The sequence below is a fragment of the Phocoena sinus genome, chromosome 3 (assembly GCF_008692025.1).
Source record: "Phocoena sinus isolate mPhoSin1 chromosome 3, mPhoSin1.pri, whole genome shotgun sequence".
Lineage (NCBI taxonomy): Eukaryota > Metazoa > Chordata > Mammalia > Artiodactyla > Phocoenidae > Phocoena > Phocoena sinus.
Window position 1 is genome coordinate 9863939 of NC_045765.1, and position 23913 is coordinate 9887851.

The 23913-nt window shown below is 58.0% G+C and overlaps 3 protein-coding genes, 1 long non-coding RNA gene and 1 other non-coding gene across 11 annotated transcripts; 3 read left to right on the forward strand and 2 right to left on the reverse strand.

Annotated features, from left to right (window-relative positions):
• The first annotated feature begins 936 nt into the window (after window positions 1-936).
• On the forward strand, window positions 937-15389 carry TNPO2 (transportin 2). Of its 6 annotated transcripts, none has more exons than XM_032625805.1 (25): window positions 937-1888; window positions 3180-3291; window positions 3960-4035; window positions 4118-4267; window positions 4994-5100; window positions 5188-5321; window positions 5414-5495; window positions 5572-5694; window positions 5801-5919; window positions 6852-6912; window positions 7013-7178; window positions 7397-7549; window positions 8845-9070; window positions 9272-9443; window positions 9924-10010; window positions 10089-10196; window positions 10285-10443; window positions 10967-11054; window positions 11240-11338; window positions 11914-12009; window positions 12343-12448; window positions 12741-12840; window positions 12920-12994; window positions 13111-13238; window positions 13322-15389. In XM_032625805.1, the coding sequence occupies exons 2-24, from the start codon at window positions 3193-3195 to the stop codon at window positions 13216-13218; spliced, it is 2694 nt and encodes an 897-aa protein (XP_032481696.1). In that variant the 5' UTR covers window positions 937-1888; window positions 3180-3192; the 3' UTR covers window positions 13219-13238; window positions 13322-15389. The 6 variants fall into 6 exon arrangements, with proteins under 6 accessions (XP_032481696.1, XP_032481697.1, XP_032481698.1 ...); XM_032625806.1 differs by having other exon boundaries at window positions 938-1888; window positions 12373-12448; XM_032625807.1 differs by lacking the exon at window positions 937-1888 and adding an exon at window positions 2113-2232 and having other exon boundaries at window positions 12373-12448.
• LOC116752432 lies at window positions 9130-9199 on the forward strand. Its single transcript, XR_004349502.1, has one exon. It is a non-coding gene; the product is annotated as a small nucleolar RNA SNORD41 (small nucleolar RNA).
• LOC116750754 lies at window positions 15119-16878 on the reverse strand. Its single transcript, XR_004349084.1, has 2 exons — window positions 16675-16878; window positions 15119-15456 (listed from the first exon to the last, which is right to left on the reverse strand). It is a non-coding gene; the product is annotated as an uncharacterized LOC116750754 (long non-coding RNA).
• A 38-nt stretch (window positions 16879-16916) lies between these two features.
• Window positions 16917-22448, forward strand: FBXW9 (F-box and WD repeat domain containing 9). Of its 2 annotated transcripts, XM_032625810.1 has the most exons (10): window positions 16918-17413; window positions 18575-18714; window positions 18793-18921; window positions 20080-20192; window positions 20278-20369; window positions 21274-21422; window positions 21511-21624; window positions 21755-21844; window positions 21932-21997; window positions 22071-22448. In XM_032625810.1, exons 1-10 carry the CDS (start codon window positions 16999-17001, stop codon window positions 22143-22145), a joined length of 1383 nt encoding a protein of 460 aa, XP_032481701.1. In that variant the 5' UTR covers window positions 16918-16998; the 3' UTR covers window positions 22146-22448. The 2 variants fall into 2 exon arrangements, with proteins under 2 accessions (XP_032481700.1, XP_032481701.1); XM_032625809.1 differs by having other exon boundaries at window positions 16917-17413; window positions 21932-22448.
• Window positions 22449-23137: 689 nt separating this feature from the next.
• GNG14 (G protein subunit gamma 14) lies at window positions 23138-23442 on the reverse strand. The gene is given in 2 exon segments (XM_032625582.1): window positions 23138-23253; window positions 23256-23442. Coding segments are annotated over 2 exon segments (303 nt in total).
• Window positions 23443-23913: the final 471 nt, after the last annotated feature.

The following is a 23913-nucleotide window of genomic DNA, read 5'->3' on the forward strand; positions in this document are numbered from 1 at the left end:
CTCCCCCGAGGCCTGCTCGGGGCCGTTGGACACTAGACATATTAAAAGTAGGGGGTGAGCATTAATTTTCTCCTGCATCTCCAACTCGCTCCCCACCTGACCCTTGTCTGAGGCAACCCCCAACCGTGAGCAGAAAACTACGGTTCGCATCCTCTCTTGAAACCCCTAGATCTCGTCCCAGACCCTCAGCCTCACTGTTCCTTCCGCTCAACGCCCAACTCTGGGGAGCTCTCCAACCCCTCAGATTCGAGTCTCAGCCAGAGACCGTAAGCGCGGCGACGCGGGCGCACGGCAAGATGGGATTTGTAGTTCTAGGCCCTCACGATGCGCGAGGGAAGACCATTGCGCATCCGAAGGCGGCGGCTTTCCGCACGTGTCCCTCAAACCGGTTTCCTGTCTAGCGGAGCCGGCTGAGGTGGGAATCCAGTCCGCTACTTTAGGGATCCCAACTCCTGAAGTGGAGTTTGGCGTCAGCTGACCCTTCCCAAAACCCTGGCGGCCCCAGTATTCGGCAAGAGAGGGCTTAGGTACCTGTTTTTCATGAATGAACGGAGCCAGGACTGACTTTGCCAATGGCAAGTGGACTGAGAAAATTGTCCCCCTCCTCCAGGCTGGGGCAAGAATTGACCTGTGCCTCTCCCGAGGCCAAAACGTCCCTCAGGTCAGGGCTGGGTTGTTCTTTGGGATTAGAGCCCTAGTTGATTCAGTGAATTCAGTAAATATTGGTTTAGGGAGGAGCCAAATACGGTAAAAGGACGGCCTTGAACCTCGGAGTAAAAGCCACGTTTTTGAAGAACAATTTACTGCAGGTCTTGTAATGCTTAACTTGGATTATCTCAAACCCAGCAAACTATTCTTATACCCATTCGACAAATGGGGAAACTAAAGCTCCGAGGGGCATAAGGTCGCCCAACTTTTTGTCAGGAGGGCGGAGACGTGGGGAGGGGGGAACGGGGACGCTCATGCTCCTCCCTACTCCGCTTTACTCTTAAGAGAAAGAAAAGGGGTGCCCTACTTTGTCCTCAGACGGCACAAGAATCACGGAATGTCTTTTTTCATCTTCCTTCCCTTACCTAAATTTCCTTAACTGTTTCACTTCATTCAGCCTCAGGGAACGAAAGGAGATAGGCCTTTTGCTCTAGCGTTTATTTTATTAGTTCATTTCGTTTAAAATTTTATATCCTCGTGGGTTTATTTTTTTATATCCTTTTAAAAGTTGTCAAACAGTACTGGAAAATAAATAACGCAAAATATGGCAGAGGCTTCTTCAGGAACCCAGCCCGTCTCAGGCACTCCCTTTGTCTGACTTTCCCTCCTTTGTCTCGGGTATAAAGTCCACCCCAGGCTCAGTCCCCTCCACTCTTTCTCTGCACGCACATGTACTCCTCCCAAGTACCGTCTGGATGGAGGGAGGAAGGCACAGTTAAATTCTTAGAGGAGGGGGGGTGACAAAGGCGCAGGTGGCTCTGACTGAAGGGATTCCAGGTCCACCATACACCAAAAAGTCCCACGCGCCACCAAACTCCTAGTTCCAGAAAAGAGCTCCTGTCAGGCCGGCGTTGAGGCGGGCTGAGAAAACGAGATGGTGGGAGGACCGGCCGGCCAGAGAGGCCTAGAGAGCCTTCATCTCTTCGGTCACGTGACCCGGCCTCCGCTGGGCCTAGGTCTCCCGGTGCCAGGCCACGTGCGACGGCTGTTTCTCCTGATTGGTTCTTCTAGGCCAGTTTGAACGGCGTACGGAAGCCTCCGCAGTTCATATACGGCCGCGTTTTTTTTTTTTGTTTTTTTTTTTTTTTTTTTTTTTGCTCCCTGTCTTTGGCTCCCTCCTTCCTCGCGAGTCTCAGGAGAAGCCGCGGCTTAAGGCCCCGCTGCTGCTGCCCGAGGCCGGGTAAGTGAGCCTCACCCGGACCCTAACCGGCTGGGCCCCGGCTTGCGTCGACCCCCGCAGGGCTTCAGGCCTGCGCGGCGCGCGGCCCGGACGTCGGGGCCGCGCCTGACCGAGAAAGGCCGAGAACCCGGTTGGGCCCGATTGAGGAGGCAGCGAGAATGGGCCGGGGCGGGGGAGGGGGGAACCGAGCCGGGCTTAGGGGGTGGGGCCTCGGAACCGGGCCAGGTCCCGGTGCCGCGAGAATCGGGCCAGTGGGGCGTCTGGGATCGGGCTGGAGGGGCTCTGATTGGGGAAATCGTATGGGGACTGCTTAGGGACTGATTGGGGGACGTCGCGAGGATCGGGTGTGTGTAGGGGGCTGTTTCGGTGGGGCATGGTTGGGTCTGGTTGGGGGAGGCCGCATTGAAAAGTTGGGGGGGTGCTTGTTGGACCCTGATAGGGAAAGGGCTTCAGACTTCGGCCTAGAGGGCTTTTCTGGGTCTGAATGCGAGGCGTCGCTGGGATCAGTTGGAGGAAATGCCCCGGGGAGTGTTCGGCCAGGTCTAATTGGGGGTAGCCGCAGGGATCGGACGAAGAGGGTTTTCGGTTCGAGGTGGTGGGAGGCTTGGTCGAACTTGATTGGGGGAAGCAGCAGTGACCCGTTAGCAGGAGTTAATGCTGACTGGGGCGGGGGGTTGGAGCGCTGTGGGGGGAGGCTTTGCCAGACCTGATTGAGGAAGCGACAGGGACCCGTCCAGGGGCCTTCTGTCGCCGGATAGGTGGGCTTGGTTGACTCTCCTGCGGAGAGGCATCAGGGACCTGTCTGGAGGCTGCTTTGGGTCTGATTAAGGGGAATCGCTGGACTGCGTGCCGGCACGGGAGAGACCACGGGGGCTGGGGCGCTGTCGTGTTCTGGGGCAGGGCCCCTGGATGGGGAGGTGGCTGGGCCCTCGCCTAGCAGCTTCGAGGGAAGTGGAAGTCTTAGGGCCCGGAGCCGAGGGCGGCGGCATGGGCCGCGGTGGGCTGAAGGCCCAGTGTTCGGTGGGATGAGGATCCGCCGGGTCCCGTCGCCACCTCGCATGGCCCGCTTCCACATACCCGCGCCCGCGCTCCCGAGCCCGCGACTGCGCGGCCGTGGATGGCGCAGCTGGCGGGGACCCCGCACTTGGGCGGGCGTGGATCGGCGGCCTCCCTCTGTCCGCCGAGGACGCTCCCGCCCTGCTACCGCCGCCACCACCTCTGCGGGGGCTCAGCCCGGGACTCACACGGAGTCCCTGGGATCCAGCGCTGATCCTGGCCCCTACCCCCGCAGTTCACCTTGCACCATGGACTGGCAGCCAGACGAGCAGGGCCTGCAGCAGGTCCTGCAGCTGCTCAAAGACTCGCAGTCGCCCAACACAGCCACGCAGCGCATCGTGCAGGATGTATCCTTCCTTCCTTCCGGGTCTGGGGGGACGGGGCAGACATCTGCAGCTCCTGAAGGCCAGAGAGGAAGGGGTCTACTCCCTAATTCTTAGACTCTTTCTGCTGTGGCAGGAGCAGGAGCAGGCCTTGGCAGAGAATTAAGGATTAGGATTATTGGCTCCCATTCCCAGAGGAAATGTGGCCTGCCAGGAGAAGGGAGCACTTTTAGGTGGTGCTTGGCTTTAGTTGAGTTTCATGGGTAAAATTTCCTTTTTTCAATTGGTCATTTAAAATGCTGTAAGTTAAACTTTTAAATGATTTAAACCATTAGCAAGTTTCACTTGAAAGTGTGAGTTCCCTTCTTTTTTTTAAAAAAAAAAAAAACCATGCCACATTGGATTGCTAGTGAGTGGAGCTGCCAACTTCAGAGAGAGCTGAGTTTGCTAACCCTCTCCTGCTCTGGCCAGATCTTCAGGAGTGGTGGGAAGCTCAGGCATGCTCCCCCACCCGCTGTATGAATCTCATGTGCCTGAAATGCTGTGTTATTCTGGGCATGGGGGTTGACAGGTGGGGTTCCAGGAGCTGGTTGCCTCGTCCCCATAGTCAGAAGTAGTATCAGCTATATGGCAGTAAGGGGGCTCTGCCTGGGGAAGACCTCTGTCACCCAAGACCCTTAACAACCTAGCAGAAACTCAAACAACTGAACCAGTTTCCCGACTTCAACAACTACCTGATATTCGTCCTGACCAGACTCAAGTCGGAAGGTATGCCCTTGGTGTCCCTCCACACAAGCCTGACCCCACTTTCTCCCTTGTGGTTCCCTGAGCCTCAGCCCTCTTCCCCCAGATGAGCCAACTCGCTCTCTCAGTGGCCTCATCCTCAAGAACAACGTGAAGGCACACTACCAGAGCTTTCCACCACCTGTGGCCGACTTCATCAAACAGGAATGTCTCAACAACATCGGCGATGCCTCCTCGCTTATCCGGGCCACCATAGGTAAGAGGGTGCAGCGGGAGTCAGCCTGTGATGATGCCCTGAGCTGTCACTCCTGGCCAAGAAACTTCTCAGTGTGTTAAGGATATTGATTCACAGAATGTTCCAGCACCGTGGATGGTAGTGTAGTACTGTTATTACTGCCATTTTACAGATGAGAAAACTGAGGCACATAGATGTTAAGGGATTTGCCTGGCAAGTAGCAGAGCTCAGAAGTGACTAGGTCAGGTCCATGCTCTGAACCATTCCCTCCTGAAACAGCTGTTCTCACTTCTGAGAACAGAACCTAGATGGCTTCTCCCTCACCTCCTCAGGTCTTTGCTCAGATATCAAGGTGTCACCTAGTAAGGCCTTCTCTAGCCACTCAATTAAAAATTGCTACCCTCATCCTCAGCACTTGCTAGCCATCTTCTCTGCTTTATTTCCTCCCTTATCTCTTGGCATCTAGCCACCCAGGTCTTTTGCTGATTTATCTTTACCTCACAGCCTCCCTCACTAGATAGTCAGGTCCTAAGGGCAGGGATTTTGTGTTTAGTTCTGTGCTGCATCCCAGGGCCTGAAACAGGGCTGGCTCACAGTAAGACTCAAGAGGATCTCAAAGACTGTGTAGGGTTACAGGCGGTAGCGCACAGAAAGCGTGTGTCTGGAGTGAGTGCGCAGCAAGGAGGGCTGGGGCGCCAGGCAGGCCCGCACCCAGCCTGAGGCAGCGTCCTTTCCTGGCCGCCCCAGGCATTCTCATCACCACCATCGCTTCCAAGGGCGAGCTGCAGATGTGGCCCGAGCTGCTGCCCCAGCTGTGCAACCTACTCAACTCGGAGGATTACAACACTTGTGAGGTAGGGGACGAGCCATGGTCTGCCTGCCTAAGCGGGAGCTGGGGCAGACCGGGACCCACACCCACGTGCCTGCTCCCCTCCACTCAGGGAGCCTTCGGAGCCCTGCAGAAGATCTGCGAAGACTCATCCGAACTTCTGGACAGCGATGCCCTCAACAGGCCCCTCAACATCATGATTCCCAAGTTCCTACAGTTCTTCAAGCACTGCAGCCCCAAGATCCGGTGGGTGCGGCTCCCCAGGGGTCTGCAGGGGGCCTGGAGCAGGGGGGACGGGTGGGGTCAGGAGTGACCCATGTGCGCCTGCCCCCTGCCAGGTCCCATGCCATCGCCTGTGTGAATCAGTTTATCATGGACCGGGCCCAGGCACTGATGGACAACATCGACACCTTCATCGAGGTGGGCCACTGGGCTGGGGAGGGGAGCAGGGGGAGGGCCGAGGGCCCAGCCACAGCTGACCCCGGCTTCCCTGCAGCATCTGTTCGCCCTGGCCGTGGATGATGACCCTGAGGTGCGGAAGAACGTGTGCCGTGCACTGGTGATGCTGCTGGAAGTGCGGATCGACAGGCTCATCCCCCACATGCACAGCATTATCCAGGTGTGCCTGGCCAGGGCCAGCCCGCGTGTGCGCTGAGGGGTGGGAGGCAGGTGGGGAGCCACCCCTGGCCGGGCCAAGCCTTAGCCTTTCTCCCATCCCACCCCAGTACATGCTGCAGAGGACCCAGGACCATGATGAGAACGTGGCCCTTGAGGCCTGCGAGTTCTGGCTGACACTGGCCGAGCAGCCCATCTGCAAGGAAGTCCTGGCCTCCCACCTGGTCCAGTGAGTGCTGCTTCTGCCCTCTGTCGCACCCCAGCCTCCACCCCTTGCCATGCCTGTGCCTTTCCTTCTGGTCAGCTCCTGCGCTAGCCTCAGTCCACATCTTGTATCTCGGCTTACTTTTATTCCTGTGCACGTTTATTTTGCAAACGGTAAGTATGTAGCTTTAATGACTTAAAAATTAGGTTAAGTTATAGGTGGAAAAAAGTGAAGACTCAACAGAGGCTTTAGGCATAGCTGGATCCAGGTGCTCAAAGGATGTGAAAGGCGCCTGTCTGGTCTCAGATCTACTTCCTCTATGTTGGCTTTGTTCTCAGGCACAGCCTTCCCTCGTGGTAGTACTGTGGCCTTCTGCAGCCTTCCAGCTCAGGAGCCTCAGAGTAAAGAAATTCTCTCTCAACCAGTATCTCCGCAAAAGTCCTAGGGCTGATCCTCCTTGACCAACTTGGATTACTTTTCTATCCCCGAGTCAGTGAGGGCTCTAACCAAAATCTCCGATCCCGAGGTGCATGGGCTCCAGCTGAGGGGGCAGGCTGCCCTGCCTGTTTGGTCCCCTAACCAGGCCCCATCCTAGGGAAGTGCCTGGTGACAGGGCCACATGTCCCTGCTTTATGGTGTGCTAGGGGTCAGGCACTATTCCAAGTTTCTCAGTGTATTCAGGGGTCGGGAATTCACTGAGTGGCCAGGGGTCTGGGTCCAGAACCTTCCTGTGGAGCTAGGAGTAGTGTCAGCTCTGACCCAGTCACAGTGGCTGAGACTTGGCTGAGATCGTACCCACTAAGGGAAATGAGTGGGTGTAGCATAACCAGGATCAGCATGTGCAGTCGGCCCCTTGGCTCCCTGACCTCCTCCCCTCCCCCCTTCTTCTCTCTTCCCCAGGCTGTAAGCCCCCTCTGGGGCCCCTGCATCCTGATTAACAGCCTCTCTTCCAACAGGTTGATCCCTATCCTGGTAAACGGGATGAAGTACTCAGAAATTGACATCATCCTGCTCAAGGTAAGTTAGGGCTGACCACCAGGCACAGGCAGGGGGATGAAGGCGGGGGCACTGGGGATGGGGGCCTCTGTGGTGCTTAGCCATCTGCCTGGCTCCACAGGGGGATGTGGAGGAGGACGAGGCCGTCCCTGACAGCGAGCAGGATATCAAGCCGCGTTTCCACAAGTCACGCACAGTGACGCTGCCCCATGAGGCCGAGCGGCCTGATGGCTCTGAGGATGCAGAGGATGATGACGACGACGATGCTTTGTCCGACTGGAATCTGAGTAAGTGGCCGGGCCTGGGGTGAGAAGGGGGAAGTAGGGGGCAGCAAGCCCTGGGCTCCCCGCTCAGGAGGGAATCAGAAGCCTATATGGAGCGAATCATGAAGATTCTAATCATGATCTCTCATCCCGGGGGGCACAGAGAGGAGGGCTGGTGGCCTGCCCGATGTGCCTCCCTGAGCCCGCCACCCCTGCCCCCCCCATCTCCCCTCCCACCCCAGGGAAGTGCTCGGCGGCTGCACTGGACGTCCTGGCTAACGTCTTCCGGGAGGAACTGCTGCCCCACCTACTCCCCCTGCTCAAGGGCCTCCTCTTCCACCCCGAGTGGGTGGTCAAGGAGTCGGGCATCCTGGTGCTGGGCGCCATTGCTGAGGGTAAGTGACCTGCCAGCCTGGCTGCGCCTGACCTCTGATCCCCACGCTGGTGCGAGACTGGGGCTGGCCCAGGCAGGCTTGTGGGGGGCGACGCCATCCCCAGGTTCTCTCCAGAGGCCTGCTCACCCCACTCCAAACAGCTCTGGGATTTGAATCTTCCCTTCAGCCCGTGGGCCTGAAAGGGACCCCCGAAAGCAAGCTCTCTCCTTAATTCTCATGGACAGGCCATAAGCATAATAACAGCAACAATAAAACAGGCACTTCTGCAGTGCTTGCCCCACAGCAGGCAGCCCTGTCCTGCGGGCTCACTACCACCTGAGGAGGTGGGTTTCTTAGATGGGGGAACTAAGGTGCAGAGATAATCAACGGCACTTCCCTCGCCACCCAGAGTGAAGCTGGGCCTCAAACCTGCTCTGGCTGCGAGGCTGGCCTGCCAGAATCAGAAGTGTGCAGTGGTGTTTCCTTAAACTTCACACGGTGTGCTTGTGCTGTATTGACATGGTTTCCAGGTTCCCCTTGTCCCGATGGATGGGGTGTACAGCGTGAACTACCAGAGGGCTTTGCAGAACTGTTACAGGCAGCACACACGACCCCCTCAGCATCCAGGCCTGCTAGAACAAGCAGAGAGGGCAGCAGGAGCCCTCACCCTGGAGAGCTTTTCAAAGTTGTCTAAGGAAATGTTTCCTCATATAATAAGTAATGGGTCTTATGTTAACAGGACACATAACACGTTACACAATGCACATATGTATTTTAATAGACTTATGTGAAGTGTTCTGCATATATAATGGGAAAAGATCTCAAGGAACTGACCCTAAACTGGTAAAAATAGATCTCATGGCTTGGGATTATCAGAGGGTGTGCTATTTATTACCTGTGTTCTGTAATGAAAAGAGAGACACAGTTAAGGGTTTTTAAAAAGAGAAGATGTAAAGTAGAAAAAGAAAAATCACAAACATCCAAGAAAGGTTTCAAAGGAAAGGTCCTTTCTGCGTTGTTACTGCCCATAAAGCCCAAGTCAGTGTGCAGCTTGGCCATCTATGAATGAACTAGTGACCAGATAAAAACATCACAAGCCCTGGAATGGGGTGGAGCTGATGGAGAGGAAAGTCTTGCTCTGATGCCGTTTCCCATCCCCATCCTGCCTTTCACTGGCTCTGTGACTCTGAGCCAGTTATTTAACTTCCAAGCCTCAGTTTCCCCATCTGTCAGGTGCGGCTGATCCTCTCCCCAGGAGGGTGGATGTGACCCGGCCCAGTTGGGCTCAGCCCTGCCTCTGTGCCGGCTCCTTGCAGGCTGCATGCAGGGCATGGTGCCCTACCTGCCAGAGCTGATCCCGCACCTCATCCAGTGCTTATCAGACAAGAAGGCCCTGGTCCGCTCCATCGCCTGCTGGACCCTGAGCCGCTATGCCCACTGGGTGGTCAGCCAGCCCCCTGACATGCACCTCAAGCCTCTGATGACAGAGCTGCTCAAGCGCATCCTGGATGGCAACAAGAGGGTACAGGAGGCGGCCTGCAGGTGAACCTCGACCCCTGGCCCCACAGCCCTCACCTCACCTGGCCCCACTGGCTGCTCTCTGGGAAGTGATGATACTCATGACCCCTGACATTGTACTGATTTCTCACGTATTCGTACTGGCTGATCCCGAGTGCACCCTCCCTGACCCGACTGAGCCCAGCCCTGCCTGTGGCTGCCTGCTAAACCCCTTCCCCCTTCCAGTGCCTTCGCCACCCTGGAGGAGGAGGCCTGCACGGAGCTGGTCCCTTACCTCAGCTATATCCTGGACACCCTCGTTTTTGCCTTTGGCAAGTACCAGCACAAGAACCTGCTCATCCTCTACGATGCCATCGGCACCCTGGCCGACTCTGTGGGCCACCACCTCAACCAGCCGGTGAGACCCTACAGCGGCTCCCTCCTCCTGATCCCTGTGCCCCTTGGCATCCGGTGACCTGGCGGCGACCCGTGTCGCACGCCAGGGACGTGGCCATGACCTCGACAGGCAGACAGACAGACCCGGCCCCAGCCCTCGCCCTGTTCCCAGTCTAGTGGGGGAGACAGACAGTTATGAGACAGCGTGGTAAGTGCTGTGCCGGGGGAGCTCAGGGGCCTGCAGGAAGCAGGAAGAGCTGACTCAGGCTCCAAGGGGCAGGAGGGGGGTGGGGGTGGGGCTCGGGATGGGTGAGAAGGGAGTAAATTTGAAGGGCCTGGAGGTCTGGCTGGATGGCGAGGCCTCGCAGGGCCCCATGAACCAAAGCGAGGAGCCTAGACCTCATTGCTCAGATGACGGGCACCTCTGAGTCACAGGGAACCCTGCTGGTTCCCAGGCCACCACCCACACCCAGGGAGCCCCAACTTCCTGCTCCCCTTCCAGGAATACATCCAGAAGCTGATGCCTCCGCTGATCCAGAAGTGGAACGAGCTCAAGGATGAAGACAAGGACCTCTTCCCTCTGCTGGAGGTGGGTGAGCTCCAGGCCCTCTCCTGAGGCCCCGTCCCACCCACCTGAGCTCACCTCTCCTGCCCTCCTCCTTGCCAGTGCCTGTCATCAGTGGCCACTGCCCTGCAGAGTGGCTTCCTGCCCTACTGTGAGCCCGTCTACCAGCGCTGTGTTACCCTGGTGCAGAAGACGCTGGCCCAGGCCATGGTGAGCATCCCTCCAGCACCACCCCTCCTCTGCTGCTGCCCCAGACTGGGCCCACTCCCCTCACCTGCCTGCCCCCTTCTGTGCCCAGATGTACACCCAGCACCCTGAGCAGTACGAGGCCCCTGACAAGGACTTCATGATCGTGGCGCTGGACCTGCTCAGCGGCCTGGCTGAGGGCCTGGGCGGGCACGTGGAGCAGCTGGTAGCCCGCAGCAACATCATGACACTGCTCTTTCAGTGCATGCAGGTGGGTGGGCCCCTCGCGGGCCTCTAAGTGGACAATGGTGACACCCAGCAGCCTTTGTGGGCTGCCTTGGGTGGACTCAGGGCCTTGGTTATGCCCTGAGGACATCAGGGAGAAAGGACCCATTAAAAAAAAAAAGCTTGTAATTATTTTTAAAAGTGATTCAAGTAAGACATGTAAAATCTCATTGAAAAACCTAACAATGTAGAAAATTAAAAAGTAGAAAATAGGAAATGTGAAAGCACAAGCCCCTCCAGTATCACGCCCCTACCCCGCAGCGTATTGAGGATGGGCAGCAGTTCCAGGTGCTCTCTTCTGTAGTGGTACCGAGCTGGGCATTCTCGTTCACATGCCCTGAGTCCCAGATGTACAGATGGGGCCTGTAGCCTTGGCACTGGGAAGTGGCAGGGTCAGGTCATGCTCCAGGACCTGTTCCCTTAGCTGCCCTGCTCTGAGGGGTTAGTTGGGATCCCGGCTGGTTGGGGGAAGGGGAGCCCGGCCACGCTGACCCTGCTCCAACCCCCAGGACTCGATGCCTGAGGTCCGGCAGAGCTCCTTCGCCCTCCTGGGAGACCTCACCAAAGCCTGCTTCATCCATGTCAAGCCCTGTATCGGTACGACCCCCATTTCGTCCTTACCCCATGACCCCAGCCCTGGCCTCAAGTGATGGCGAGATGACCTGGGAGGACTGTGACCGCACTGGGATGTATTCGTACTGTCTGACGGGGCCTGCCCCGCAAGTGTCAGAAGCTTACCCTGGCTGGCCCTCCTGCTCAGCACCCTTCTTTCTCCCTGCCAGCTGAGTTCATGCCCATCCTGGGCACCAACCTGAACCCCGAGTTCATCTCTGTCTGCAACAATGCCACCTGGGCCATTGGCGAGATCTGCATGCAGATGGGTAAGTGCCCCACAGCTAGGCAGGCCCTGTCCCTCCCCATTGGCTTGTTCCCAGCCTGGGGCCAGGAGTCTGGCTCTAACTGACAGGTTCCCTCTAGAGGGCCCTGGTGCTCCTTGAGGAAGGCTCCGATTGGCCAGGGACAAGGGGACACCTCTGCGCATTTTCATCCGAGATGGGGACACATGGCTGAAAGGCCATCTGTAATTGGCTTTTCCAAAGAGGCACAGGACAGGAGGCCTGTACTTATTGGACTACTTGTCACCTCCCTCCCCTCCAAGCAATTGGCTGAAAGGCCCCCTGGGATTGGTTGGGAGACTGTCACTGCTTCTCTGCTCTCTACCTAACCCCACAGGGAGGCTGGGTGGTGTGGTCTCACCCTGGTGTCCAGCAGTGACGCCAGGGAAGCTTCTGGTGTTGGGAGGGTGTGGGTCTGTCTCTGGTTGGCCATGGAGCCTGGGCAGCAGATAGCCAGAGAAGGTTGCTTGCTCCCTCACTGGTTGGCCAGTGTCTGGATACAACTCAGGTCAGTGTGGGTGGCGTGGGCTGTGTGGGGCTCTGACTGGCCTGTCCCCCAGGGGCAGAGATGCAGCCCTACGTGCAGATGGTCCTCAACAACCTGGTGGAGATCATTAACCGGCCCAACACGCCCAAGACGTTGCTGGAAAACACAGGTGGGCCCCAGGCCTGGGCCCTTGCCGCCCCCTTGCCCGCCTCCTGGAGGTGGGGTATCCTGGCTGGGAGGGTAGCTGACAAGAGGCCTTGGGAAAGAACCAGGGAGGGTGACTGGAGGGACCTGGAATGGGGCTATGGGAGGAGGCCTAAGAAAGATGTTGGCCTCGGGGGAGACCTGGGAGAGACCCAAGTGGGGTGGGGAGGAGACCCTGACCGGGCCAAGCTTGGGGGCCCAGGGAGCTGGCAGGAGCTATTCTCTTGGGGCCCGTGGGGCGGGGCTGGTGCCTCGTGCTAGAGGCCCTGCCACGTACCGGGGCCGCTCGGGGTTGCAGGTCGCCTGACGAGTCCCTCTGCCATTCCAGCCATCACCATCGGCCGCCTGGGCTACGTGTGCCCACAGGAGGTGGCACCCATGCTGCAGCAGTTCATCCGGCCTTGGTGTGTGCCCACCTGTGTGGGGCCTGCCGTACGGTGGGCTGGGTGGTGGGGGGAGGGTGGGACAGGCCCGACCCAGTCCCTCACCTGTGCCCACCCAGCCCTACCCTGCCCACCCGTGGATGCCCGACCCAGCCCCACTGAGCCCTGATCTCCTGCTTCCCCCACGCCTCACAGATACATGTCCCATCCCAGCCCCACCACCCACTGGCCCGCCGCTCCCTGCTGTCCCCCACAGATGTCCATCCTGCCCCAGGCCCACTGGCTGATTCCCCACTGCTTACCTTCCCCACAGGTGCACATCCCTCAGGAACATCAGGGACAATGAGGAGAAGGACTCGGCCTTCCGAGGCATCTGCATGATGATAGGCGTCAACCCCGGGGGTGTTGTGCAGGTTGGGGCAGCTGGGCTCTGAGGGAAGTTGCTGGGGCTGGGCTTGGACGGCCCCTCACGTGGGATCCGTCACGTTTCAGGACTTTATTTTCTTCTGCGACGCTGTAGCCTCCTGGGTGAGCCCGAAGGATGACCTTCGGGACATGTTTTATAAGGTAGGGCTCCCGCTTGGCCCTGATCTAGTCTCGGAAGGCGGCAGGGTGGGGAGAGACCGAGTTCATCTTCATCTTGCTCCGCTCCGGGGCGCCCCTCACCCCCTCCCTCGCTGCAGATTCTCCATGGCTTCAAAGACCAAGTTGGGGAGGAAAACTGGCAGCAGTTCTCAGAGCAGTTCCCGCCGCTGCTTAAGGAGAGGCTAGCTGCCTTCTACGGGGTCTAGATGAGTACTGCGACTGCCAGGTAAGGAGGCCGTGTGCAGAGAGGGCTGGCACTGTTGTGGGAGCCAAAGGGGCGCAGGCCCTGACCCTCTCCTCTCCTCACAGGTTTCTGTCTGCGTCGTCGTCAGAGGGGTTGCTGGGGAGCGCGCTGCGTCCAGAAGTCGCCGTGCCCTGGTCGAGGGGGGTTAGGGAGGAGTGAGTGGGACCCAAATCCAGACGCCCTCCCCGTCCATCTACCTGCCATACCCGGCCATAGGCCGGTCAGCGGGTGGGCAGGTGGGTGGGGCCTCCACGTTCATCCTATAAATGGGAGGGGGGTGGGACTTCTTGGCAGCAAGGGCCCCTTGCTCTAATTGGGGTCACCTCAGGCAGCCTACTTGGGCCAGCCACGTGTGGGAGGGAAGAATCAACACGGCCGACCAAATCCGGCTTAGGATGAGGCAAGGGAAAAGCAGGTGGGGAGGGGGGTCCTTGTAGAGACACGTACACTCACACGTACACACGTGGCTACACGCATGTGCGGGCGCTGCAGCCAGCCAGGCTGGGCCAGCTGCCCCACCATTTCCCCGACTGCATGGAGACAGTAGAATTAGTGAACCCCTGAGTTAACTCGTAAGGCCTTCCGTGTAACCTGCATCTAGAGTTTAAGAAGCTTCTGCTGTTTTGCCGGAATTGGCGGTGATTAGGGAGGGCTGGGTGGGTTGGGGACCTCCGCTGGGACCCTGGGGCGGGTGGGGGGGGAAGAGGACGGCCACCTTGGGGCCGCCCAGTCAGCACGCACACGCTTTGGACCTGCTCCGCACACTTCTTGCCAGCTCTGTGGCAGCCTCAGCCAGTGTGTCTCCCTCCTTGTCCCGTCCCAGCCAGAAGAGTGGGGACCACCCAAGTGGCCGGGGCTGGCCAGAGGTCGCCCTTTTCTCCCTCCCCTGTGCTCCAGTGACTTTCGAAGATGCTGGGCTGGAACTTTTTCCCCGAGGAGAGTTGGGGGCAGCCAGAGCTGCTGACATCTACCCCTGTGTCTCTCCATAAGCAAGTCTGTTTCAAAGGCAGTCCGTTTCTCTGCTTCCGAGAGCCCTCTTCCAGGCCTGGGTTTTAACACAAGGGCCGAGGCTGAGGCATTTAATTGATGGTGATAGAAAACCAAGGCTTATGCTTTGCCAGCAAGAGGGAAACCGAAGGCTTGGAGGAAGGGAAGGGTGCTGTATTCCCTTACCCCACTCTGACCCTGGGACTTCCTGATCATCACAGCTCCCAGTAGGCCCCAAGACCCCACCAGATTGGGGTAGCGATCCTAGGGAAACTTCTGGGATTGGTTGGGGATGCAGGCACAGTGGGAGAGGCTCCCCTAGAGAGAGGAGGTGTGGTTGCTTCCCAATTGGCCTCAAAACTGAAACCAAGCCTTGAAGCCCCCTTAATGTTGTTTTCCTCTTCCCTGCTTTCTACTTCTCTGGGGGCCTCTTTTTGCGGTTTTGGGGGTTTGACTGGATTCCTGCATTCTGGGGCCTGCTCCATGCATCCCTCTCGAGCACTGGATCACACCCTCATCACAGCCCTGTGTCTCCTATCAGACAGGGTCAGGCCCCACCTCTCTTCCAAGGGGGCACTTGGTGCACATTCCATAAACTCAGCTGGTTCCCCCGCTGTGAAACTCCAGCAGGTCTCTGGAAGCCATTTGTAAAAAAAAGAAAAGAAAAAAAATTAAATACCATTTAATTTTCTGGTAATTCCAGTTCTTTGGAGCATCCTCTGCTGGGTCTTGGGGTGTGTGGATTGGCTGTCTGATGGGATTGGTAACCCCTTCTCCATCCAGGATGGGGGGCCTCCAACCACCTTCAGGGAAGGGGAGCCTGGTTCTAGTTTTCTTTTTTCTTTTTCTTTTCTTTTTTTTAATTAAGGAAACTATTTAATTTTTTAATTTATTTTTTTGTTGATTTTTGCACAACGAAGTTTCAGCTTCTCAACCTTTTCCCCTGCGCAGGGCTGCAGACCCTGACTGGCCTCGATCTGCAGTCCCTCTCGTTCCCACATCCCTCCTTCCCCCTCATCCTCTTCTTCCTGCGGGCTCCCAGGGTCTGTCCATTTGTTACCGTGCTGTGCTGGGGACTGGCGCCAAGGTGGCGTGAGATTCCACTTGTGTAGAACTTTGTTGAGTAAAGATCAGTTTCTTGTGAAACCCTTGGTCTCCATCTGGCCTCTTGTGTCCTGGGCTTTGGCAGTAGAGAAGAGATGTGGAGGGGGGCCTGGGAAGTTTTAGAAATAGGGATGCACAGGAATCAGGTCAGGAAATAATTGTGAGAGTGGGGAAGTAAGTAAGGTTAAAGATTAAATGTGGTAACGTAACACATGCAGTGCAGTCTCTGGGACATAATTACAGCTCACTAGAGCCTGAGCTCACTAAAGGGGACCCATTAGTGTTACAGCCCAGATTCAAGATCCCCATCTACTAAAGACTAAACTGAGTGGCAAGGAGCAAGACCTTGCAGCATTCTTATAATCTTTGACTTCACAACTCTGGATCGCTGGGCAGGTTAGACATTTTTGTAGAATCCTCAGCTCAGCGCCAAGCCTGTGGGACATAGGTAAATATGTGCAACAGTTAAAGGCAAATGAGAAACTGCTCATCTGGGGACGCACAGGCCTCAGGATAAAATTTTGTTGCAACCTCAGTACAGCCCAAGCATCACCTGCATCAAACTGGGAAAATTTTTTGAAACGCTGACACACAACCAACTTTCGTTTAACAAGTGTGTGCATTTTAGTGAGAGGAAAGCTAATCAGTGAAACAGCGATATGTCCCATAGAGAAAAATACAGCGGGGAGAGGAGAAAAAACGTTATGGAAAATGGTCACAGTCTTGACAGTAGGGTACTCTGGGACTTCCCTGGTGGCGCAGTGGATAAGAATCTGCCTGCCAATGCAAGGGACACACATTCGAGCCCTGGTCCGGGAAGATCCCACATGCCGCGGAGCAACTAAGCCCGTGCGCCACAACTACTGAGCCTGGTCTGTAGAGCCTGTGAGCCGCAACTACTAAAACCCGCGCGCCTAGAGCCTGTGCTCTGCAACAAGAGAAACCACTGCAAGGAGAAGCCCGCGCACTGCAACGAAGAGTAGCCCCCGCTTGCTGCAACTAGAGGAAGCCTGTGCGCGGCAATGAAAACCCAACACAGCCAAAAATAAATAAAATTAAATTAAAAAAGAAAAAAGGGGGAGGGAACAGCTAGTGCTGCTTAGAATTTGTGCGTTAACACTGCCTGGCTCAAAAGAGGCTGTCGGTAAATGAGATGCTGTTTTTATCAGTAGGATTTTGGGTAACTCAGAGTTAACTTTCACCGAGGTCTCTGCAGTGTAACTGCTTGTTTCTGGCTCCGGAAGAAAAGAACAGGAGTTCGAGTCACTAGCGTGCCCAGACTGCGAACCAGGAAAAAGGGGTTTTCTATCTGTAAGGTCAGTGTCACCTGTGAGAAGTGCCTTCGACAGGGCCGTGTTTTTCAAACCAGAGTCCGCTGGCCCTCTGCATCAGCACCATCAGAGATGCTAGTTTAAAAAACGCGGGAACCAGGAATCTGCATTTTCCAGCTCGGGGCCGACGCGGCTGAAGAACGAGATGCTTCCAGGGAGCTGTCTGATCAGTCTGCGGCCAGTTTCCCCACGACCCGCTCGCTTCCGGTTGGCGCCCTAACGTCATCAGGCAGCGCCGGAAGTACCCTCGCGCTGCCTAGGAGACAGGACGCGGGCTCGGCTGCTGACAGGGCCGGGCCGGCCGCGCCCACCCGGTCGCTATGGAGCTGCCTCCAGGGCCGCGCGATGATCCCTGCGCCTGGGACGATGACTCGGAGCCGGAGCCGGAGCCGGAGCCTGACCCCGACGCACAGGCCGAGGCTTACGTGGCCCGCGTGCTCAGTCCTCCGAAACTCGGGCTGGCACCCCCGCGCGCCCCTCCGCTGCCCGCGCCCGCTGTGTCCCTTGGCGCTCTGGAGCCGCGGGCCGCGTCCAAGGGCCCGGCGGTGGCGGTTCCGGGCCTGCTGAGCCTTCCTCCGGAGCTGCTGCTCGAGATATGCGCCTACCTGGACGCGCGCCTCGTGCTCCACGTCCTGCCGCGCGTGTGCCACGCGCTGCGCGACCTCGTGCGTGACCATGTCACCTGGAGGCTACGCGCGCAGCGCCGCGTACGCGCGCCCTACCCAGTGGTGGAAGGTGCGCGCGCCCGGGGGCCAGGGTGGCCCGCCCAGGTCAAGCTTGAGGCGGGGGGGAGGGTCCAGGGTGCTGTAAGTACAGTCACTGGAGCAGACTACCTGGCTGTCCTGGCTCAGCGGTGGCTGAGGTACCTACTGGTGGTACCAAAGCCCCTGACCTCTGGGTGGACTATGAGACAGATACTTGGGGTCCTGAGGCTGTGGAAATCTACTTGCGTAGCTGGGGTCCCTGAACTCGGAATCCAACGATCCTCAGGCTTGGGGTTGACACAGGGACTTGAAGTCATAGGCTGTCAGAATCTCCTTGGGGCTCAGAGTAAGCCCAAGAATCCCCAGGTTCTGGGTCTAGGTGCTAAGGCAGTAACTGGTGATGCCAAATCCCCTTACCTCTAGAGACTTGGCCTAGGTGAGGGTGCGGCAGGACTCAGGTCCAGAGCCTGCAACCCTTGAACTTATTAAGCTAGGGTTTAGAGGTTGGGATCCCTGATACTAGCAATCACAGACCCTCGAGTCCAGGTTCTAACCTGGGATCTTAGGCAGGGGCTGGTGGTAATTTCTCCTGCCTCCAAGGTCTTTGGTCCCTAGAGGATAAGGCAGCTTGGTGATCTTGAATTGATGGGACTTTACTGAACAGCTTGATAAAACATAGATGTTTGGTTGGGTCAAGGGCTTGGATTCTGCATCTTGACAAAGCTCCCAGGTTTGGGATGCTGGTTTGGGAAACACTTCCATGGGTCTGGTTCAGATGGCCGAGGCAGGAAGTGTTAGTTATGAAGTCCTAGCTCTTGTGCCCAGCCTGAGGGTTGGGAGGGCTGAGGTTGGACCTTAGCCAGGGGTGAGGCAGGGCCTTAACGTCCTGAGGCTGCTATCCCCCAGACTTGGGTTGGGGGATGGGGCCCGGGAAGGTGATCCTGAGGCTCCAGTTACCCAATTTCTGGAAACTGGGTAAGGAGCAATCCTAGACCTGCTTGGCAGGTGCGTGGGCTGGTGGTCCCAAAGCTAGAGCCTCGGCCTCCTTGGGTGGGGTAAGGGATCCAGGTGGGTTCTCTCCAGGTCTGGTTCAGGTTGTGCTCCCCGGAAGCCAGCGCAGTGAGCTTGGACAGCTGGTGTGGGTGGTGGCAGGGTTCCTGCCCACTGGGGACCCTGCTCTTGCGTCCCACAGAGGAGGACTTTGACTGGCCAGCAGCCTGCATTGAGCTGGAGCAGCACCTGTCGCGCTGGGCAGAGGATGGGCGCAGGGCTGAGTACTTCTGCCTGGCCGATGGGCACTTTGCTTCCATTGACTCAGTGCTGCTGCTCCAGGTGAGACGGGGGTCGGTGGAAGGCCAGGCAGTGGTGGGCCAGGGTGACCCCAACAACATCACCTCACTCCTCTCCCAGGGTGGGACACTCTGCCTGTCAGGCTCCCGAGATCGCAATGTCAACCTGTGGGACCTGCAACAGCTGGGGGTGGAGCCTAGCCGGGTTCTGGTCAAGGCCCTGGGCACCCAGAAGAACAGCACTCACAAGGTGAGGGGGTAGGAGGCCAGGCAGAGGTAGGAGGCGTGCGGCCTGGGTAGGGTACCGTGGCTAAGGGCACAGGTTTTGGCACCAGACCTCACAGATTTAAATCTTGCTCTGCTGTTGTCAGTGTGACTTTAAGTGAGATGTATGACTTATCTGGGCCTTAGTTTCTGCTTCTGTCCAGAGGTAATTAGGATGAGGACGAATGAAATGAATATGCATTAAGAGCGTTGTTCAGGCTCATATACAGTAGGTGCTTAGGAGGTGTCAGGTATACCTTGAGTGGCCCCAGGTAGGGCAGTTATGAGGCCACCCTTGGGGATCAGACAGCTCTGAGCCTGACTGTCATCTCATGAGAGGTGGTCATGGAGGGGCACCTCCACCAGCCATTGAGGTGGTCTAGGCTGGTGGCCAAGAGCTTGGTCTCGGAGCCAGGCTGCTGGGTTCAAATCCCCACTCTGCTACTTCCTGGCTGTGTGACCTTGGGTGAGGGACTCAACCTCTCTGTGCACCAGTTTCATTATCTGTAGAACGGGACACATCATAGTACTCTCCTCAGAGGGTTTGGTGAGGAATGAGTCAGTGGGGAGCTAGCTGCGTTCTGTGCATTTTAGCTCCTGACACAGGGACTTTTTTTTATGCTCATTTTCCCAATGAAGAAACTGAGGGATGTTACTTCATTCACCCAGGTCATGGAGTAGAGGCCCCATTCTTTTTTTTTTCCCCATACGAAGCAGCTTGCGGGATATTAGTTCCCTGACCAGGGATTGAACCCGGGCCACAACAACGAAAGCCCAGAACACTAGGCCACCAGGGAATTCCCTGGAGGTCCCATTTTTGTGTGTGCCACGTGGCTTGCCGAATCTTAGTTCCCTGACCAGGGATAGAACCTGGGCCTTTGGCAGTGAGAGCTCGGAGTCCTAACCACTGGACTGCCAGGAAATTCCCATGGAGGCCCCATTCTTAATCACACTGTCATGTGGCCTCAAACCACCGCTGCAGCTGAGGCTCTGCAGAACTTGATTTAGGAATATTATTAGGTTGGGGTGCGCATGTCCTGGGCTCTGAGGTCAGACCCACAGACCTAGGCTCTAATCTCTACCCAGTGCTGACTCACTCTGGGTTCCGTGAAATGGGGAAGATCACACGGGTCTGGTCCCACAGGGCTGGGTGTGGTCACTGGCGGCGCTGGACCACCGAGTGTGCTCTGGTTCCTGGGACAGCACGGTGAAGCTCTGGGACATGGCGGCTGATGGGCAGCAGTTTGGCGAGATAAAGTGTGAGGGGTCCTGGGCAGGGGGGCCTGGGTGGGCAGGGGTCTGTCTGGCCACAGCCCCAGCCCTGTGGTCTGTGTGTCCCCAGGGCCAAGGCAGCTGTGCTGTGCCTGTCCTACCGGCCTGATATCCTGGTGACTGGCACCTATGACAAGAAGGTGACCGTCTACGACCCCAGAGGTGGGCTGGGGACCCTGAAGCCTAGGTGGGAGAGCAGGGCTGCCTGGTGTCTCCAGGGTCATCCTGGGGAAGGAGACACTTGGGCCTCACAGTCTAACTGGGGTGACAGTCACATAACGAGAGGCTGACCACTCAGAGTGGCCTGTGTTGTGCTGGGGGCCACAAAGGTGACAGGTGGGGGTGGGTATTGGGGGCAGAGGAAGCCCCGCCTCCACGTGGGGTGGGGTCAAGTACTGGAGGGCTCCCAGAGGAGGGGCCTCTGAGCCTGAGTCCCGTAGGAGGCAGGACAGTCCTTGAGAATTCTGGCTCCCCCACCTCCTAGCTGTGTGACCCCAGTCAGGTTTGAACCTCAGTTTCCCCATTTGTCAAATCCAGATAATAATAACTCCAGCCGCCTAGGGCTAATGGGAGGAGATGACAATAAGAACTTTGGTAGATTAAATGTTTACATTAAAATGCCTAGAATGAACTTGGCCCAGCCCATAAGCCTTTTCCATTGTTTATTTATTTATTCATTCTTATTTTAATTGAAGGGCCCAGTGTAACTTTTCCAGGCAGAGCCAGAGCCGGGATGGGGTGGGGGCAAGTCTCAGGCTGACCTGCAGGAGGAGGGAAGCATTTTATGCTGGGACTTGCTGAGGTCCATTCTGTACTGAGAGCAGATGGGACTGGAGGAAGGAGGCGGGATGGAGATGGGTTGGTGGGGGGGGTCTGGTGGTCCTGTGAGGCCTGGATCCAGCTGGGGTGGCAGAGGAACAACAGGGTTACCTGTGGGATGGGGGCTGGGGGAGCAGACAGAGTAGTATTTTGCCAGGAAGGATGGAGACCCAGGGTCCTGGGGCGGGCCAGGGGGCCTCCAAGGGGCTCTGATGTCCCCCTCCTCCCTGGCCCATTGCCCATGCAGTCGGCCCGGCCCTGCTGAAGAGTCGGCGGCTGCACTCAAGCGCGGTGCTGGCGCTGCTGGCGGACGACCGGCACATCATTTCAGGCAGCGAGGACCACACGCTGGTGGTGTTTGACCGCCGAGCCAACAGCGTCCTGCAGCGGCTGCAGGTGGGCGCTCCCCAGGGGGCTGGAGGGACCAGGGCTGCGGCGGGGCCCGGACTGGCCTGAGCTGCTCCGTCCCGTGTCCCTCCCACAGCTGGACTCCTACCTGCTCTGCATGTCCTACCAGGATCCTCAGCTCTGGGCCGGCGATAACCAGGGCCTGCTGCATGTCTTCGCCAACCGGGATGGCTGCTTCCAGCTCGTCAGGGTCTGCCAAGGCTCTTGCCCCCGCACGATCTGCCCTGGGCTGCCTCCCTACCTCTTAACCCCTGGGTGGCAGTGGGGGACTGGCCTTGGGAGAGCCACACCTGAGTGTCACCTGTCCCTCCCTTCCGCAGTCCTTTGATGTGGGCCACAGGTCTCAGATCACAGGGATCAAACACTCCCTGGGGGCCTTGTACACCACATCCACCGACAAGACCATCCGGGTGAGGCCCTGCGACAGTCCCCCCTCTCTACACACCCTCACTTGCCAGGAGCACACCTCGTGACCTCTGCCCATTGCCCCTCACCAGGTGCACGTGCCCACAGACCCCCCAAGGACCATCTGCACTCGAAGCCACCACAACGTGCTGAATGGGGTAAGGCCCTGTCCCATGCGCCCTGCCTGGCTGCTCAGAGCACCCCTGACTCCTCATGTCCCCGCCCTGGCAGATCTGCGCTGAGGGCAACCTGGTGGTGGCCGCCTCTGGGGGCCTGTCGCTGGAGGTCTGGAGGCTGCAGGCCTGAGCAGGCAGATGTGGATGTGGATCTGCCGGCTGGCAGGCTGGGCTGGGGCCTCCGTTCTCAGGGGGGACCTTCCCCCACGCTGGTGCTGCCTTTGCCCCGCCCCCACAGGACTAGGGCACAAGGAGTCCTGGCCATGGTGGGTGGGTGGGGGTCCCTGGGCTGGGCCGCATGCCAGGGGAGGTGAGGTTTGTGTTTCGGCCAACCCAGGGGGCTGCTCCCCACCCTCGGGCCCTTGATTTTGTTATGATTTGGATGCCTGCTCTCCCTGGAGAGCAAAGGAGAAATAAACCTGATGTACTGGTGCTCCGGCCTGGACTGTGAGCTTGGTGTCACCTGAGGGATCCGCCCGAGGCTGCTTGGCGCTGGGATGCCAGGGATGTGCGTGTGTCTGTGAGTTGGTGTATGAAAGCCTCAGCGACAGCCACTGCTGTGTGTGTGTGTGTGTGTGTGGGGGTGTGCATCTGTGCCCGCCCCGGTGCATTTCAGGGATCATGTGCGTCTGAGTGTCCCCGGGGAGGCCGGTCTGACTGTGTGTGTTGTTATAGTATTCCTGTCCGTGTATGTCTGTGTGGAAGAGGGAGACACTTGAGAACGTGGCACCTGTATGATGGCACCTGTGTGTGTGTGTGTGCGCCATGTGGGCGTGTATGTGTGTGGCACGCGCTGGCATGTAGATTGGGACTCTAATCCTGGGTGTGTTTGTGCAGTGGGACAGGGGATCTGCTAATGCTACCCCATAGGCTGGAGGGTGGGTAGCAGGTAGGGGTGAGGGAGGGGCGTGCTTTTCTGTCCAGGGTCCAGGGTGTGTGTGGGCCCCTGTGGCCATGACCCTGGAGTGGGCGGGGAGGGAGGCTGGGCCAGTTGCACACCACACTGGTCCCTGCAAGCCCGAAGTCCCCCTTCGCCCCCCCATCGCAACCTGGCCAAGCCATGCCCTGAGGAGCATTCACTTTATGTTTATTGAGGCCCCCTGGGTGGTCCAGGCTACAGGGTCATAGGATGGTGCAGGGCTTCTTCTCCTTGAAGGGGTTGGTGGCAGCTGGGATGCCCACGAGGAAGGGGTCACTCTCGGCCTGCTCCGTGCAGAACTGTAGCAGGTCAGCGGCCGCCTTGGATACCTGCAGGCCAGCCCGGTTAGCCAGACCTGGGCTGGGCTGTCCACCTGCCCCCTTGCTCAGATGCACCCGCCTTGCCCTGGCCTCACCTTTACACAGTTAATGCCCACCTCCATCTGCATCTGCTCCACGGCCCAGCGGGCCTGCCCGATGTCGCTGCCAGTGGTCACCTTGCCGGGCATCTGGGGGAGTCGTGAGCAGAGCCACAGACAGCAGGCTGAACCCCAAACCCTGAGCTCCCACACATCCTCCTGTGTCCTCTGGGGACTGAGGGATGGGATTGGCTGCTCCCCAACGCCTGTCAGGACCACATACCTCAGCTGAGGACTCCGGCTGACTCCTGGCTGCTCAGTCCTCCTCCTGCAGCCCCGCTCTGGCTCCCGCCCCCACCACCCTGGCCTCTCCAACCCCCTCCTCTCCCTCCCCAACCCCTGCAGAGACTTTGAAGCCAGGACACTCATGGAGTGTAATGTCACCAGCGGCAGCTGAGGTGGGGCGGTCCCTGCTCCAAGAGGCCCAGTGGCTGCCCTGGTGTCATGTGTCACCTTGGCCGGGGGAGTGTAGGGGCCCTGGGCTCTCACTGACCTGTTTGATCCCCTAACTGGCCCCTACAGACCTTCTTTGCCAGGCTCCTGCCCTACTCCGATGGGCGG